Consider the following 19,755-nt stretch of genomic DNA (forward strand, 5'->3'; position numbering starts at 1 on the left):
ATTCGAACAGCTTTGTTAATCGTATCTAGGTGACTGATCCATACGTGAGAAAAAAAGTCCGAGGACCATTGGTCCTAATAACTAATAACCTAATAACTAATGATTAGCTCAGTGTAAACGTATTACGACAACAATATTGCACTCTGCCGTATCGGCCGATGATAATATCTTCAAATGTCATATGTAGTCAAAATATTTGATCGAAACCTGTATACCGAGCTATCTGTTTTCTAGGCATGCCGACGCATAATAAATGATAACATCACAATATATTACGTGAACGTATACGTATATAATGTATACAGACTGATTCATGATTATGTCCGATCGCGGAGTGTATATTTTACATATTATGATTTATTATTATTAGCATTGTACTGTTGTTACCTTCGATCAACTGATCTAACATGCCGTATATGTGCGACGTTGCCTCGTCCGTCATTACCCATCCGCCGGTAGTGATCTCCAGTCGTCCTTCCGCCAGCAGTCTCTGAACCGCTTTCCTTTTGGTCGGGTGAGCGCTGAAACAACATAACACACGAATTGGCCGTTTATAAATCGATCTCGATGACATTTATTTTTACCACTTAAAACTATGATCAACAAAAAATAATTATGCACCTGCGGTTCAGTTTCGTTAAACATTTCAAACGGTTCATGGCGAATAACTGTACTAAAAATGTATTAATATTATTATTATTTTTTTTTTAATTTCCACAAACGTTTGACGGTTGGTTTCAAAATGAAAAATTGTTTTTGCCAAATATTTAATTATATCAACGGTACATGAATATTAAAACACGAGTAATTTAAAAAATTTCTCTGTATGAAAACACTAACTGCGCTCGTGCCGTAATCATTATATTATGACATGAATTCCCATAACATTGTCGGAACTATGTGTAAAAAATATATTAACATCTTACGGTGATTACAGATGAATACATGTACGTCAGTTGAACAATCCACTTTTGCTAGAGAGTGTGAGAAAAGTGGGATTTTGATAAAGATTTTGTGACTCGATAAAATAATAAATTCGATGAAAATTGATTGTTTCTAATGTATTGAACAAATTATAAAAACCAAAATCTTGCGAAAACAATTACTCGTTTCTTCGGGGTTATACAGTTAAAACATTAAAAGATTTAGGACTTGGGCTCAAAATATTCATAGCTTAATATAAGGTAATTTATGGTTAATTTGAGGTGGTTTCATTCGTTAAAAAACCATATTTAAAACTAATTACAACAACTGTAAGATTACAATTAGTTGATTTTAGATTTTTATTCCCCGGAATATAATTATTATTAGTTATCGATACACGAATCTTACATGTTTTAGTGATATTTAAGAATATTGAAGTGACGTACTAAACGCTTTGGAAAAACAACTGAAGTACTTAGTTCATCCTCCCTCCCATGACCAAATCGAATTTCAACTTTTGTACAGGTACATCCCAATTATAACTTATGTTAATCGTATCACCATATTAATGTATACCGTCTCTACCGGTACCGTTTACGAGTTAATCCAAATTGATGCACACGCTTTTGTGTATTTTTCATTTTCGTTGCATTTATCGTTTCGTATTTTTCAATCTAGTGTATACCCGTATACCGAGAATCTATTTATACGTAAATTCTTTATGCATATGTGTGTATAATATGTATTTCGATAACACTTTCTTATGCAAACACGCACCCCATTATATTATGGTAAAAATATTCTTCCCACCAATCATTATATATTATGTATACGTCTTACGGTTTTTATTATTTTTATTATTATTATTATTATTATTATTATTATTATTATTATTATTATATTGTATGGAATTATATGAAATTATTATTTCCAAATAATAATACAACGCTTTTCGCTGGAAACTCAACTATTGTTCGTTCCATAGTGCCCCCACGATTATACATATTAACCGTATAAGTATATACGTATAAATGCGTGCGTAGGAAAGCGCACAACAAAGATTGCAGAAAAGTGTATTGTATTACGCGATTAAACGAGGATTTGAACGCATAGATTGTGTAAGTCTAACGGAATAGCTAAACCGCGTATAATTAAACCATATAATATATTATATTCGCGTGCGCAGAACGAAAACTAAAGGGCCTATAACTGAGCGAACGCGCCGTATGTTCCTCTCAGAACAATATAATATTATTGCGGTCTATACAAGGTTTGACTTCTCAGTCCATCGCGTTTTGTCGTACATTATAAAAATGGTATATACGATTCGGCATCCGTCAAAAATAATATTAAAATATTGTTCACCGAAAAACGATTACGATAAAACAATATAGCGTTGAATTGTACGAAAAAAATTTAAATCGAGATCGAAATCAAACACCCAGTCAAAATTGATTTAGAAGACAATTGTTACCGTAAGTCTGTGCACGAAACCGATTTTAAAACGAGCGCGATGCGTGTGCGTATGTGTGTCCATATCGATATATTTTATTAGCGTTCGCGTTCCAACGGATATTTCCGATTAAATATTCGTGTCGGATAATAATTGTGGGTGGCGTTTAATGTGTATTACAATTTTATGCACGCGTACTACAGAGTCGTTTAAACACGTTCAACGTTTATAGCGCACATTTTCGGTCAGTTTATGGCGTTTCCAAGCAAATTGCTTTGTAATTTCAACCCATTTCCCCGCGATAGTGTTGCCTTGGAAAAAAATTGTTTTCTATTTACTACTTATTTTTATTTTTTCGACTTAATGATTCGTATGTCTTTACTCATTTTAACGACAACTATTCCGTAAATGTTTTACGAAAAATGTCGTTAGATAAAATACGAGTATTGGACTCGTAGTCAATATTGTTTATGAGCAGTCATTCGAATGTCATTAAAATGTGCAGTTTACCCATCAACGGTAAACTGCTACATAATGTGTTTCAATGAAAAAATCTCCCTGTCCACGCCATATCGAATCGCGTCGTTTCACGAGCAATATTCAAGAAGGAAAAATAAAATCGTCGTGTTGTAAGATTTTAAGTTGTTAATTATTCGTAAACAATACCGTTTCGAACTTTTCTTTTTACATATTAATTTGCAAACCCTTCGTCCGCGATTTTAACGTATTACGGATTTTTTTTTTTTTTTTTCATGCGCGTCGAATATAACGCCGTTTCAAACGTATAGCTGCACAGTACATGTGCATTCTTGTAAAACCGTCGTGGAAGCAATTTTAGTGTAATTGTCAAAAATGTTCACGTTTATTGTTGCTAGTTCGCACCGGAATAATTTTCGTTTCCTCGGCCGTGGCTGGCAAGCACACGAAAGAAAAATGACCACGGACAGCACCATTGTACTCACGGGGAAACGGTTATACGGAGTGTAATTTATACAGGATGGCTTCTACGTTATTATTGCACTTAGGAAATATAAGCTTATCTGTTCGGCGCGTGTGTGCGTGCTACGACCTGCTATTTTTTAACACCCCCACCACCTCTTGCCCACCGTACAAGAGATTTATTCGTCCAAAACGACCACGGTCTTGAGTCGCTTTTTTCCTAGTGGTTTTTTTATTTATTTTTTTTTTTAATTACCGACTTTTATTTTAGAGTTAAAAACAAAAACAGTTTTCACGCGACGAGAAAAATCTTTGAAAATATCTTTCCTTCAATTCCGCTAATAGGGGGGGGGGTCTTATGTTTTGGTCACCACCAATGCGAATACAACGTTTAACCTTTAAATTCATGCGTTGCTTTGATGATTCGAAAAGACGCCCAACGGTGAACGACCTATTAGTTAGGATGTTGATGACCTAAAAAACACACAAATATGCCCTAAAAACTTCAAAAAAATTACCTTAAAAATGATCTAAAAAACTAATTAAGTAAGTGAAATAAATGTATTTATAATAATAATTCTTATTCGAGATATGGATGTGATAACGGGTGTAATAGTAGTTTAAAATATGAATTATAAATTATAATATCAATAAACAAAAGTATACATTTACATTTTAAGCATTATATAATATTATTAACACTGACTCTAAAATCTAAAATTTTAGAAAAATGCCCCACATTGTACAAAACTACAAAAGATGACCTAAAAGATGAAAAAATGTTGAAATATGACGTTAAAAAACAAAAAAGTGCATTTATAGCTAAAAATGTCTAAAAATGCGAAAAAATGTAAAATAAAATTAGAATATTCTGCACCAAGGGAACATGAAACAAATTTTCGGCTAGGATAGCATTGTATAGAATCAAAGGATAAAAAATGCAAAAGTCATCAACATCCTAATTTTAGTTATTATTATTACGTAACGCGCGGGCGTTTCTCGGATATCGCGCGCGAACCGTACTCGGAAGTTGCGGAATGGTTATGACGGACGCGCGTTCGCGATTTTCTCCCACGTGCAACAGCCGTAACAAAGCGGCGATATCGATCCTATCCCGCAGGGGAGGGCCAAAGGGGCGATTGCCCCCTATTGGGAATTTTTGTTTCAAAACAATTGTTAATTTAATACTACACATATTATTTATAACATAATTTTATTGAGATCCATTTCAGAAGTTAAGTAAAATTTATTATATATTTAGATAAACTAAAATGTATAATCTTGAACGTATATATTAGTTTACAATGTTTACACATGACTGAATATCGCATCGCTTAAAACTTTAAATTCTCCCGAGTACCGATATTATAAATGGTATTTGATTTTGTTCTCATCTATTTTTAGATACACGTTGTTTTGGCCCTTAGAATCTTAATCTTGCCCTGCGGACGCGCTTGGTTCCTAACCGATTACCGTACACGTACCCACATGTTCCCAGGGACCGAAATCTAGTGCTAAACGTGTGCGCGCGCCACGGCCGTTTTGCGCTGCGAGGGATTCCGTCCGGCGGACGAAGGAATCCGACCGCGTGCGCACTTACGGCCGGTTCGACGAATTCACACCGTACCAAAACGTTTTGTTGAGCTCTCGGACTTCTCTGCGCGCAACGGTCGCGCACGAAATCCAATGCCATTCCGTAAGATGCATTTACATCACGCGTGTCGTCGCGGGACGATAATTTCATTTTCCTCGTTTTTAATATACATATACGAAAAAAATCACCAAAGGCGTAATTTTCCCCTATTTGTCGTCGTAAAACGGTCCGCAAATATTGACGGAGCTCGTTCTGAGCGTGCACATCATCAACGTTTCTGGCTCTCGAATTTTAATTTATCACCTACTAAAAATCAACGTACATTGTACACACGCAGTTATTGCGGCTCGTCACGTCGTAGATCGGACGCACCGCGAATATAAACAAACAGTTATTGTTGTTCCTATCCGTTTCTTACGTATATAGATGAGGTACGCATCGCGAATGGTCTTAATCGATTTTAGGCAATCGGTGCAAGAATAATATCGAACCGAGATTTATGCGATCGAATTATTATGTTTTTTATACGGCTTTCGAGGTCGTGAACTCTATGAACATTTGTATCTTATTTGCACGTTTCGACGGAAAACTTTGATTATTAATTTTATCGAAAAATTTGAAAGTAGCCATTTTTATCGACCTTGTTCTTCAGAAAACATAAACGTTTCAACTACATATTTTATATTAACTCTCGAGGGGGTTTTTAATATATCTTTATTGTTTAGAGAAAATTAATGTAGTTTTGATATTATCTTAATTCGTTTACCAATAATTTCAAAACACTACTATCGTGCTAAGTATACTACTTTTATATAAACTGAAAAAAAAAGTCTGATCCGTAAAAATAATCAGAATTTGATTATTTTCATTATCTCAGAAGAAATCGCAAGGAGAGTATCTTTATGGGACACTCCGTATATAAAACAAGAAAAGTAATCGTTTGTCCTTCGTCGTATTATTTGGATCATCTGAAAGCGCGCAGACACTTCGGCCTAGTGGATGCGAATCAGTGCACAGCTGTTCTTGACGTCCAAGCGCTGTAAAAAATTATACTTTTATCTTCTTACTTTTATTATTACGGTATGGCTGCGTCTCGGCATAGTGCCGCGAACTGATGCGTCTAAAAAGACACCAACAAATTATTATCATTCTTATACCTGTAGTCGATACTGCTATTATGCCACGTGCATAACTCGTTGTATACAACTAGTGTACATCCTGTGTCCCCAAGTCGGTCGGATACGAAATTATTTTAAATGCGTTTTTTTTTTCAAACCTTATTGATTAACTTTCTCTACATTTTCATGGAGCCATAACAGCTCGCTCTGGTTTTTACGTTACAACGATCAGCGTTATTACGGCGTGGAGTAAAGCCGATTTGTTAAATTAAATCGAGTTTTCGATATTCTCTAACACACATCCGTACATTTATTACTATCCTTATAATTAATATCATAAATATTTCGATTTTCTATAGGAGTAAAACGTTCGGAATCGTTACAGCAAAATTTAGTTATAATTCTGTGGAGTGTGCTGTCATCTATAATTATAGACTCCCTAATCTTACCACAAGCATCGCTTATAGAGATTAGGTATCAACACAAATTATATTATGCAGAAAATTGTTGTAATCAAGGGTGCCCATAGGAAAATTCTCAAGGAGGGGACAACATTTTTATTTATCAATCTATTCATAAATAGGAATGACCCATTATATAGGAAGGGGCTTACAATTTTACATTATACAATTACATTATATATATTAAACTGGAAGACTATAAAATAATAATTATTCAACCAATTTACCAAAAAAGTAATTTATTTAAATTTTTATTTAATTAATAATATAAATTGGACACTTAAAACATTAGTAATATTTATTAAAATATTAATTTACAAATATTATATAAATATTATTGTGATGTATATATACACATATACATACCGTATTTCTGGAAAGACACAATATTTTAAGAATCATCCATAGAATAGAAACGAAAAAGCGTATAGTTATTTATAGCTAATAATCTGATTTTCCAAACTAATTAGATTTTTCATAAACAAATTATAGATTTTCATATATTAAATTAAATTTTTAAATTCTATTTTAATAACTATATTCTGATCATAGTAAACAATTTTCCAAGATTTTCAACATTTTCCAGGGGAAGGACATGTCCCTCTCTTGCCCCCTCAAATGGGTGCTCTTGGTTGTAATTTTTATTATTGTTGTTGTTGTTGATTAAATAAATAAATAAAAAAAAAAATAAAAAATAAAAAAAAATCTCTACCGATTAGATTTGCGCCCGCAGATGCTATGATTATTCATATGGTGTTTCTAAATTTCAAATGGAATATGCGTGTTTTTTTCGATTTCTTTTTAAATATAACCCTAGGTCATCGTTATTCGTTTAGGAACACGGAATATCGGACGCTAAATGTATTATACATTTTGTATGGATGTATTAGGTGTATAGCGCGGAATAGATTAGCACGTGCGAACCGAAAAACCTGTTCTGAAACCCGAAAACCTTACGAAAACATTGCGTTCCAATTGATCAAATATTTCCGAAGAATCTAAATCGTGACATTTGTTTACAAACACTGAATATCGATTATAAGAAAAAATTCTGAGATTGATTTAATTTTTTGATATTTAGGTTCAATAAATAATACGTAATTAAAACTAAACAAATACAAATGTTTGTAAGTTATATGAATATATATATATTATTTTTTGAACTGATTTATATTGGTTAGGTTAGGTTGGTTGAATTGGCTGGCACATCGATCGGCGCAACCCGAAATCATACACTCGATTAGTATTTTTCGAAAACCAAAACCGGAATCTGAGGCTTTTAAAAAAGACAGAAATATGAGAACCATAACCGAAAAACAACAGTCTTTGACAAGCGTATTTACATATTATTCTGAAACGATGGTAAAATATCGTTTCATCCTGGCACGTGTGTCTCATTCATCGTTATTTATTATAATTGATTCGTGAATTTCTTCACGCACCGTCTGGTCCGCGGTTATTTTAAAACGACCGCTTATCCGTACGTCAAATATACGTGTTCATTTTTAGTCAAGAAAAATATTTTTGTTCCTTACTCTGTATACCTCTTAAAAGTATTAATAGTTCTACTAATATCAGTGGCGGTGACGGCCGGACCGGTATGAGTAATTACAATAATACCAATGCCAATTCGTCGCATCGATTCGGTAGCTGTACATGCATTATGTTTATATATATATATATATGTATAATTATACACAGGAGTATGATATTAATCACTAGCCGACGGATTAGACTTAAATCTGTATTAATAATCGACTAAGCCCGACGATGCGCGAAATACAATATAACGCATTAGGTGGTACGTATATACATGTGTTAACCTATAAAATGCGAATGATTTATCGCGTGGTGCGCCGAACGACTGCACGCAAATTATAATAAGTAATAATAATTATAATAAGGGTAGTAAGTTACAAGGGAAAAAACTATAAAGGTAAACAAAAAATAAAAATAAAATACACAAAGCCTATTGATTTTGTACCGCATTTCTTATCTAATGCCTATAATCATATGTAAAAACGACTATCTGTTTCATTAGAAGGTAAAACGCTAAAAAGTAATTTACTTATTTGCTATTATTAAGCTTATATTTCTAATACCGTTGTGATTTGTCACGAACGAATACCGTGGCTCATAAGTTTACGTATTTTCCGATAGCTACGATTTTCGACGGTGAGTGTTAACCGATGTAAGTCTCGTTCGTGTCTTCGGGACCGGATCCAAGTTAACTGAAACGACTACAACGTTTCAGAAACGCAAGTACGTTATACAACGAGGCGACTTGAGCGGTACAACGAAGACTGAAAATAAATTACTTATAACAATAAGTATGACGGAATTGACAAATTAACGAAGCATTATGCGCGGACGAGTGAAAAAAAATCAAACGTCAACATTACGCTGCAGCGTGTATTGACAGGAGCGTGCCCTAGGGACAAATTCAGGACGGGATCGGTTATAAGAATAATTTGTACAAGATACACAATTTTTTTAAGAGAAACTTTAATGTATTTTCAAGTTGTACTTATTACTTTGTAGTCATATATATATAATATATACTTAAAAATACATTTTTTTACTGTTTATTTAATAAATTGAATTCTCCTGTTTTTCATTTTAGCAAACTCGTCAATAATCTTTGTAGGACCTCGCAGCAACTCCGAACTGAACTCTCTTTCAATTGATATCAATGCTAACTTATTAAAACGCCTAGTTGTCATAGATGTCCTTGAATATATCTTGTTACCGAATGTACTGGTATAACCAATACGCGTTCAGTAACCAATTTAATTTCCTCAAATGGCTTTTCCACATCGCATATTTCTTTGTAAAAATCCATAATATTTGTGCGTCTACTGTACATATTTTTCGCTAATAGGCTTTGGCTAACTACTTTATTCGAGAAACGTTCATTGTAAATTCCCCTACAAGTACCTTTTTTTATTACAAACTCCACGAGAAAAAAACAGGTAAAATTGGGTTCATGTAAACTTCGCAACTGAAGAAAATCAAGATCAAGTAGTAGTATAAAATTAATATGATAGATTATTAAAAAAAAATTATATTATAATATCATATAATATCGCTCAAATTAAATATTTAAATCATTGTAAAAAAGTCATAATGAAATCCACATTTAATATTTTAATCACGGTAAAAAAAAAGTCATAATAAATAATCGTTATACCTAATAATCTAAAAATATATAATTATATCATGTAGTAAACTAAAATAATGTGATATAATTTGTAAATATTTTAAGTCTTGTACTACTCTACTCCATTAGTGTACCTATTTATAGCATCCTGTAATACTGTCATATATTTTTTTTATCTCGGATTTTTTTAGCTTATTTACTTGAGATATGCCATTTAGTTTTATATAAGTATGGATTTGAAATTCGGTAAGAACTTTACTAAAAATATGAACATTTGGTTGACTTTTTTAAAATAAATTTCTTAGATGACTATGAAAGGATTCATAGGCAAAACAAAAAAAAACTGGTGGAGTTTACATTAGATCTTTTATTACATTTTTATCTTAACCGATATTCTGGCGGAGTTTACAATCACCCATTTCATTAGATGCCTATCTAACAATTTTGTTTTGCCTAAAAACAATATTATGACATTAATTTGAGGCGTGTATCATAGTATAGGAACGTAGTCGGACTCTGTGTCTCACTACTAATTTGGAAAAATAACTATTATCAGTTAATACTTAAAATGCCCCCCCCCCCCAGGTAAATCTCTGAAGCCGCGCTTGAGCCAGGTGTTCGTATTCCATGTTCTGCTGCCCGTGAGCTCTACGCTCAAATATTACGAACGGTTTTTTTTTTTTGAATTTAACAATCGGCCGACAAATTAATGGACCTGTTACTTTTCGTATGATCCGAAACGAATTTAATTTATATACGATTTATTATTATATTACTGTATCCGCGCCACCACGGCTATCTCGAAACCGTATTATTAATTCCATCATTCGCGTAATAAATTACGCGTACATGCCAATTTTTTTATTTTTTTTTTTTATTGTCGCATGAAGTGAGCGATTTATTTATCGTGCATAGGTACCCCCATATTTTAACGTTGCGTTATGAAAATGTAAATTAATTTTTTTTGTTTTATTACCACCAATTTTTTATTCGTTCGTTACCGTCTCGTTTTATCACTGTGTATAGTCGTTGTACACGAATGAAATATCGATCGATCGACTGTTATGTATAAACATATTACAACAATTGCGATATGTTTTACATCGAAACATGTGATAACACAAATCTAAAGGCACGCACATATTTTACGTGTTGGATTTAATAATCGTTTAATTGTATAATGAGGTGTACAGTGCAGGCGGTAGTTACCTGCGTTTTATTTATCCAAAAACTACGGGAAAATGGAAACAATAAAAATATCAATTCAAATGGAAGCATTGTAACTTTTAGAAATATTTTCTAAGCCTAAAAGTTTAAAATCGCCGGATTTACACGTATACATTGTATAACCTATGCTCGTGCGTCTACGGGATGTAAATTGTTGAAATCCGAGCACAATAACGACGTCGAGGTGCTGCGTTTTTCGTGGCAAAAGCGATAGATTATAGAGCAGGGGTGGCCACAACGACGCTCGCGAGCCGCATGCAAGTTTCGTACGGCTCTTGAACCAAATTTAGATTAAAATGAATGAATATAAAATTTTGTTAGAATCGTTAGAAACATTAGATAGTGTTTTTAATGCTGTCGGTTTCGTTATAATTACAGTCGTTATTAGGTATAAATTGGCACGACGGCGGTATTTTTAATATGTGTAGATAAAATATGTCTTGATTTTATAAACATTGCTTTACAATGTGGCTCGCCTTGAATTAGCTTTATAAATTTGAGGCTCCCAAAGTTAAGGTTAGTGGCCATCCCTGTTATAGAGTGTAGAGTGGTTGCAGAAAAAAAACGGAACACTGGTATTGTTTATGTTTCGCATAAATTTCTCGCCGCATCAGGAGCAGCTGTTATGGTTTTACGTGATCTGTCGAGAAGGAAACGCACGGTAACGGCCGTCATTAGTCGAACAAAAAAAAACGGGTTTCCGGTAAACGACAAAAAAATTTGCACGCGATTATACACATATAATGTACTACGAGTATATTTATACGCGCGAGTGCTGTGATGCGTTTATCACTTACCGGCAGAACGGTGTAATTGTCGTCAAAATGTCGACATAACGTATACGACATCACATCCCGCGTACGGTCACGTTTCAGTGCACACATATAATATATTTACATAACTAATATTGTAAAGTGTTGACGAAACGTTAGAGTACGAGTGTGAATCGAATTGAAATCAAAAATATTTTCGTAACAGTTCGCGTGCACGCAAATCAAAATTATATAAACAATAATACCATAACGTTTTTCCGATCTTATTATTGTAACATCTGTGTAAGCACGTGACGTAAGTATCGTGTCAAAAAGGACGATTCGAAGTACGAATTTTTCTAATCGGTAAGTTCGTAGTCGAGCAAACATAACTTTGAAACTCGACCAATCGTAACTGTCGACTTGAAAAAGTGCTTTTGTGGTTGTCGCACAGTTCATTTAAACTGGTCGAGCCATAGGTTAGCGAACAAACGACAACTGGGCTGTAGCCTATTTGCGTCCCCAGGGATGTAGACAGATGCGCCCGAAAGATAAGGTACAACCTACCGATTTATAGCCCATACGCGCCCATTTCGCATACAACGTTGCCATTATGATTTATAATATAGATTATTTTTATCTGGATAAATACTTAAATGAAGTAGATTAGTATAATATACTATTATAGTACTTAAATAATAATTTTCTAAATAGTATAGTTTAAATTTTATAATTTTTTCAACATTTCGGGTTTAAAAAAATTAGTTAAAATGACAATAACGAGTAACTCGATTATTTTCACTCTATTATGCTCATCACTATGTACAATAGTTTTAACTTTATAAGGTTAATTAATAGTATGGCTTGATGGTTTGTATTCCAGGATCCAATTTGGCAATGTTGCACGGGTTTAACACATTTTTATTAAAAATATTTCGGGCGCAAATGGGTTATAAAAAAGGTGTGATGGGCGCAAATGGTTTTCACCGGACAACTGATAGGGGATCAAATAAGCTGGAAAAATTAACATTTAAACCAACTATAACTTTTAAGAAACTTACACGAGACCAAGTTTACTTCTATAATATAAACGTATCGAGGTTCAAGATGGAAATTTGTGTGTACACAAATATTTAAACAGTTCTATTACGTTTCGCAAAAAATATATTTAGTAAATAAATAATAAATAAAATAATGATTATAAGGTCGTTTTCACAACTAAGGCCCGTATAATAATAGTGCTTCGATGGTTTATATAATAGTATATTGATCGTTGTGGTTTATATATTTAGCGCATTTGGATTAAACACATTCGGACGCAGCCCGCACTACTGAAAGATTAGTGAAAAGGATTGATGAGCAAGCAAATAAAATAAAAAGGATATGTATTTCCTGTACGCCGTTCATACGGGTGCTGCACATGGCATTCCTTTTATCATCGATTTTAGAATATGTGTATAGGCTAACCTATAGTTAGCGTATAAGTGGACGCAGTCACTAGACGTCGTTGTAATCGTTTGCAAACAGGTTTCCAACAAAAGAAACGACAATTATTAATAATTTTCTATGGATGGAAATCTGTTCCCATCAAATTGAATGCGAACGATCACAAGTTACAGTAACGTCTAAGGACTCCGCGTCCGTTGGTGGGCGTTATAATAGGATCTATAAAACATTCCAAGACCAATGTTTTTATGTGGATAAATATAGATGCGTGCAGAGATACGTACGACGACGGTGAGTTGTAACAGAGTTTTCCTTACTTTTAAAGGATTCCTACGCCGGAGGGTTCGACAGAGAATAACGGGACAACGTGTACGATCGCCGAATGATACCTGCACGCGTTGTGCAGGCGGTAAAACGTACGCTTTTCGTTGCGCATGCGATATTACAATAAATAATATAATACAATATTATTACCGTATACAGAGTTTTGCTGTACACAAGCCTACTATATAACGTCAATTTTTCCGCAATACATTTCAATAAGCCGTGATGCATACAAAGTGTTCATTACGGAACGCGCGTCACGGTGGAAAGAACAAAATCTCATTTACTTATACCCGACAGAGGGGTTGAACATGGCGCGCGGGGAGAAATATTCGCTCATCCCTTCCACCATCTTCTTTCCGTGTTCTTATACCTATACGCAAAATATTATTAATATTAAGTTCCATTAGGAAAAAATAAAAATAAAAAAGTGGACCACGCAGTGGCTTATATTATAATCTTTAAGCGCGTTGTATACGTGTACAAAAAATGTTCTGTTTCTTGAATTATTCAGACTTTCTAATGAAGATATTAAAAACGCATAATCCCGAGAGCGCGCACTGTTTTACATTGTGCCGGCGCGATAACCTAATCGGAGAGAACACAAAATAATATCCAATTTCTCTCCGGCGGCGGTGCTCCAAAGTTAATTTTTTTTTTTCTATTTCTCTTCGTCCTAAATTCGACGCGCGTTTTCGTAATTATTATACCGTTAAAAGTTTTAACTTATTACGCAACATTTTTCTTGTATACAATCTGACGGGTGATTGTTTTTTTATTATTAATATATACAAGTATATATGGTAAATTTTATTGTTTACCGTTTGATTACAACGCGAACTCTGTACGCAATCGGTCGGCCAGTTAACGCTGTTATATATGAAATTACTATTATTGACCAAAATACCACACACACGCATACAATCGAATACGCAAAACAATTTATTACAGGACAAAAATTAAGTTCCTCTCTATAAATAATTATATGTTTATATTCAATTCAACCCGTAAAACACATAAAACAACATGTTCGTCTTTATTGCGTCACACATATACATGTATTAGGGTATTCATTGATTTTTCCGTCCAGCTTATTATTTTTAATATACATTTTATTATTTGGCGTTCGTCCACTACCACATGTGAAAATTGACGTGCACGCAAATAAATGCAAAAATAATAAAACGGACATCCAAATCCATACTCCCAAAGCGTAGGATATAATAATACGTTTTGCATCCTCGAATAATATGTAAAAATATTCAAACTAGATTTGTAACACCACGGTGGTGATGTCGCAATACACGCCATTTGCATGTAATCTGCGTGTATTATATACATATACGTACGCAACAACTAATAAACGTATTTGTGTGCATATTTTCGTGCATGTGTACGCATACGAGAGTGTGTTACGTGTGTGTGTGTCCGTAAATCCGTATGTTTCCAGTTGTTTTATGTACGTACAGTACTATTCGCACGGCTCAGCAAACGGAACTAAATGGTTTTTTTTTTTATTTTTATTTCATCGCTGTACTATATTAAATTTTGACGCGTTATTTTTATTTTTTATCGTTGTTTTATATCCGATTGCAGTGTGTGCCCGTGTCCAATGTCCCGGCTTAGGTGAACCGGAGCGTTGGAGGGGGGAGGAACTGACCCACCACTGCGGTTGACGTCACGTAATCTGTCGAACTTATTGTACGTTTACATTCGATGATATTTTAATGTATGTATATTTATACGCGGCTGTAGGTAAAATGTACGTACAATGTTACCGCGCGTAAAATGGATTATATGTATGACCGAAATTCTCACGGGCCGTTCCTCCGGTACAAACAAGTACAATGTCATAACGTCGTACGTACTTTCGTTCGAATGAGAACGTACGTGTGCGCATGTGTGTTACGGGCGTTAAAAAGAATACGACCGTTCGAAGAAAACCGATTTATAGGTCTTACGTGTTATTGTGAAACATGTGTGTGTGTGTGTGTGTGTGGAATCGGAAATAATGTGTACTCCAACGGGTTATTATGTACTGCAGATCATACGACAGTAACAATAATCGTAAATACTTCCCGTATTGCTCCTAAATAGTTTATTATTTCGCGTCGGACGGACGAAAAAAAAAAAACGATCGAAAAGCGATTCGTTCGAGCTTTTCGGTTTTATGATACATGCATTCTGAGCGCTGTAAACCACTTTTACGAAAGCTGAGTAATTTTTTTTTAACACGCTACAACAGCGGCGCAACAATAATTTATTTAAAAGGAGGTAGGGGGTTCAAAAATATAATTATTTTAAAGTAGCTAGCAAATTTAATTATTCATTTATAGTTTGATTAATGTGAATATTATAATTATAATAGAAAACTGAATTATAATTAAATGTATAATGTAAAAAAAAAAGGTAAAATATATGTACAAGATTATAAATTGAGATCTAAGCAATGTTTTGTACAACTTGTTGTATTAATTCTTCAAGAGTTACGTTAGATTCGTAGTGGACGTTGAGAGTAGCTAATCCATTGCGTCTTTTCTGTGGAATTTCTGAAATCAATCTTCGAATCAATTAGTCAATTTTGCCAAACATTATCATTTTAGAAACATATGATCAAGGGGGTATCCGGACTCGAGTACCCGCCTGGTCGCGCCACTGCGCTACAACACACGTGTTGCAGGAGTAAATACAAACAGTGTTTTACGCGTACGTTATTATCGTAATATTATTCGCGTTTAATAACATCACTCGACCACCTGAGTAACAATGTAGGCAGTGCCGTACATACGGGGGGGGGGGGATTCCGGGTTCAAAACCCCTCCAAGGGCAAAAAAAAAATTGTTTTATTATTGATGACGTGTAATATATTCGTAGTTTCATTATTACGCTTTGAACTTAAAATATACAACAATACAAATATTATGATAACTAAATAATTATATTGATAGATATTTGAAAAGTTTTGTTAACTATTAAATTGGTAAAAAAGTTGTATAAAATAATATATATTTATAGCAGTTATTTATCTTATTCATCTGTGCAACGAAAAAAAAAAGATAACGATTATTTTTGTTAACCCCCCCTCCCAGAGAAAGATTGAATGTACGCCACTGAATGTAGGTATCATTTGTGTATCGCGGTTACCAATTGATAATGCTGTACGTCAGTGATAATTAATACGTTTAATAAATATGGTATCCGCGGCCAGTGGCGCCGAATACGTACTTAATTTGGCGCATTCGCAACATCTAAAATTTGGAGGTGGGTCTATATAATTTTGAAAAACTGATACTTAGTAGTCATTTGGCTAGTAAATCCCCTACTTAATATGAACATGATAATATTTTGATCGTTGGTGGTCTAGATAGGGATGGTCGGGTGGTTAAAATATGTGTTTGCACCACCTATTATAAAAATATAAAAAGTGGTTAAGCGCCACAGTCCGGGGCGAATTGAATATTACACATTAAATGGGTAATAATAAATTTTAATATGTCCGTCGATTTACGTGCGATTTTATGTACTGCACGAGCAGAATCGTTCGACCACGATAATTGGTAGAGTACGTACTTTTACCCATCGTACATTTACTGTTACGATGTAGTAAAAAATTTAACTTGAAAAAAACGTCACGGTCGTCGTATATTTCAATGATGTTTATTTACATTTATTTACACTACATTGATTTACATACATCTGGATCGGTAATTATTAAAATTAAAATGTAAAACAAAATAAATTATTTCCTAGATAACCAAAAATAAAAAAATAAAAAGCGCCGCAGACCGGAACTGTTTCGACCCTCGAAAATGTGAAATTCGACAAAACCCTTCTCGATGCGTCTATACATACACAGTGATAAGGTGATACATTCCCTAAAGGTACAAAATTAACAGGTAGGTATGGTGGTTTTGGCTGTACGCTGATCAGCCAGTGAGCAGTGAATGGCATTCAAATTATACACAGAATAGATTAAAACAGTCGAGGCTGTCTGGTGTTTCGTGCGCGGACATAACATTAACATATTGTGTGTCGATATAGGTTTCTGGTGGCGAACGCGACCGAAATAGCCCAGGTAATAATAACTGACCGTGCGCCTAACATGCACTGGGCGTGTAGTATGTACTATATTGTAACGTATGCAGGGCGAGCTGTATACAGCGTATGAATCGATTTGCTCTTAGGCGTAAACGAAACCGATTTTGAAAGGTCTAAGAAATAAACAACTTGAACGTAAAAATACACTTCGGCGTACGTGTACACGCGTCCTATACGCGCACAGTTGTATATATATATATAATAAATTTATTTATGTGTTCGATATAACAGTGTTAGTTTTAACCCGCTTTTTTACGCGCACACAGTCCGAATCAATCTGTTTCTTTCAATTTGTTAGATCCAATGCAGCAACACATTTATTAGTTGGGTCGTTTTTAAATTGATTTTTTTCGATCATGTGTATGTGTGTAGAAATGTAGGTGTTATGGCGTTGCGAACAAAAAGGTGAAAATGTGTAACAGAAGAAAAATATGAATCGAAAATTGCTTAAATGGCATCGGCGGCTATGACCTTTCGGTAATCTTGGGAATAGAAAGAACAAAAAAAAAAAAAACCAATAAAACCGATACAAGATGCTTCGTGGGCGCGCGTTTATGTGTATAATTATTATTTATCACATGGATCGGGGGGGGGGGGGAACAAAGGAAGGAGAGAGAAAATAACGAATATCGGTCTACAAGCGCACAATACCATTAACAATAATCCATCACACGTGGTGTTTTTTCCTTTTTTTTTTTTTGTCTATTTTTTTCTAATATCTCTTGTGCACGGAATACTGCTGCAGACTAATACGTTTTCTTCTTTCTCTTCCATTTTTTCATTTTTTTTTTTCATCAATTTATTATTATTATTATTATTATTATTCAAACGCAATTTGAGGGGAGGGACAAAAGCAATAATCACTATAATACCATTTGTACGTTATAATAACGGTGTAAATGTTTTACACATGAGACGACTGGCTCAGACGTGGCTTGTCTTAGGGTGTTAGTACTCTTACTCTTAATACGAGAGTGAAATATTGTATTTACGTAATTATTATAATTAATATTTAAAACAGAGGATTGGATGCGAAGGCCACGGTGATTATAATTATAACGGCCGCGGTTAGTGGTGACGGTTTACACCGGCAGCGTCCTCGTGAATTACCACAACGACCAATGTGCCGCTGCGGAGGCGATTCATTAAATCCTTACCAAAAGCGTTGAAATATCTCCAGCGAATATTTCATGTGACCTAACAACCCTTCGAGTACGCCGCAGCACGTCCTAACCCTATATGAGAGTCAGTGTGTGTGTATGTGTGTGTGTGTCTAAGCACAGTTATCGATGGGCACGTAATATTACGTTAATACGAAGTATTTATCGATGTAACAAAATATCTTTTCTTGTAACGCGTTGTTTTGACGCTGAGAAGCTGGACGAGATAGTGTTCTGTAGACTAGCGGTTCGCGAACTTTTACGACAATGGCACCCAAATTAAATGAGTTACTTCCATGGGATTCTAATGCTCAGGGCCTGAATTTATTCGATTCCAGGGTACCCGCACACTCTTTTTAATTCAATATTGTTAGTCTCGACAGATTTCCATAGCCCGAAATAACACAAAGAATATTTTTCTTCGTACTTTTCTCTTGTTGCATAAGTGATTACTGTATATATCTATATTTTAAAGGTTCTTTTTTTCAGATGAAATAGTATAAGTAGAAGACATTTCTTAACATTTTCGTATATCTTATGCAACTGTTGAAATTCCTCCACGGAACCCTTAGGTTAGGAATACAATTTTAGAACCACTGTTAAAAATACACGACAAGTTGTATACGAAAATACAAACGTAATACCGCTATTTTTGGAAAAAATATTTATTTTCTTACTATTTATTATTTATTTGAATTACACAATCTATACAAAGAAAAATATGTTGGTGTATAAAAGGAGAAATAAGAGTAAATAATATCATATATTGACATTTAAGACTTAAGTCGGAGAAGCCGCCCACTGACGACATTCCTTAGGACATAACATTACGTGGGTACATTTGTACGTTAAGTGGGAAGCAAATCGTGACACCATTTTAATTTAACCTATTTTTTTAATTTATTTTTTCTGGTAGAGGGGGTTGTTCGGAAATATTTGAAGATATTTTAAAATGTTGTGGTATCGATAACAATAAAATATTATGTGTTTAAACCAACATAGAAGTATACATTGAATATGACGCGCAGACTGCCCGAACAAAAAGCACAGTATTCCTTAGGTAGTTGTAGTACCTCCTTAACCATGTACAATGGAAACG

The 19,755-nt window shown here is 34.2% G+C and overlaps 1 protein-coding gene across 1 annotated transcript in view; it reads right to left on the reverse strand.

Moving 5' to 3' along the window:
* Positions 1–378: 378 nt before the first annotated feature.
* LOC112690784 (alpha-mannosidase 2x-like) overlaps positions 379–19,755 on the reverse strand; it is a gene marked incomplete at its 3' end in the record, with an annotated part of 55,902 nt that continues 36,525 nt past the window's right edge. The window contains exon 3 of the mRNA XM_025564877.1: positions 379–521. Within this exon, the coding sequence (XP_025420662.1) occupies positions 379–521 (143 nt within the window). The remainder of the gene's footprint in view (positions 522–19,755) is intronic.

Source organism: Sipha flava, unplaced genomic scaffold (genome assembly GCF_003268045.1).
Source record: "Sipha flava isolate LNK unplaced genomic scaffold, YSA_version1 52109_pilon_pilon, whole genome shotgun sequence".
In the NCBI taxonomy this organism is placed as follows: Eukaryota; Metazoa; Arthropoda; class Insecta; order Hemiptera; family Aphididae; genus Sipha; species Sipha flava.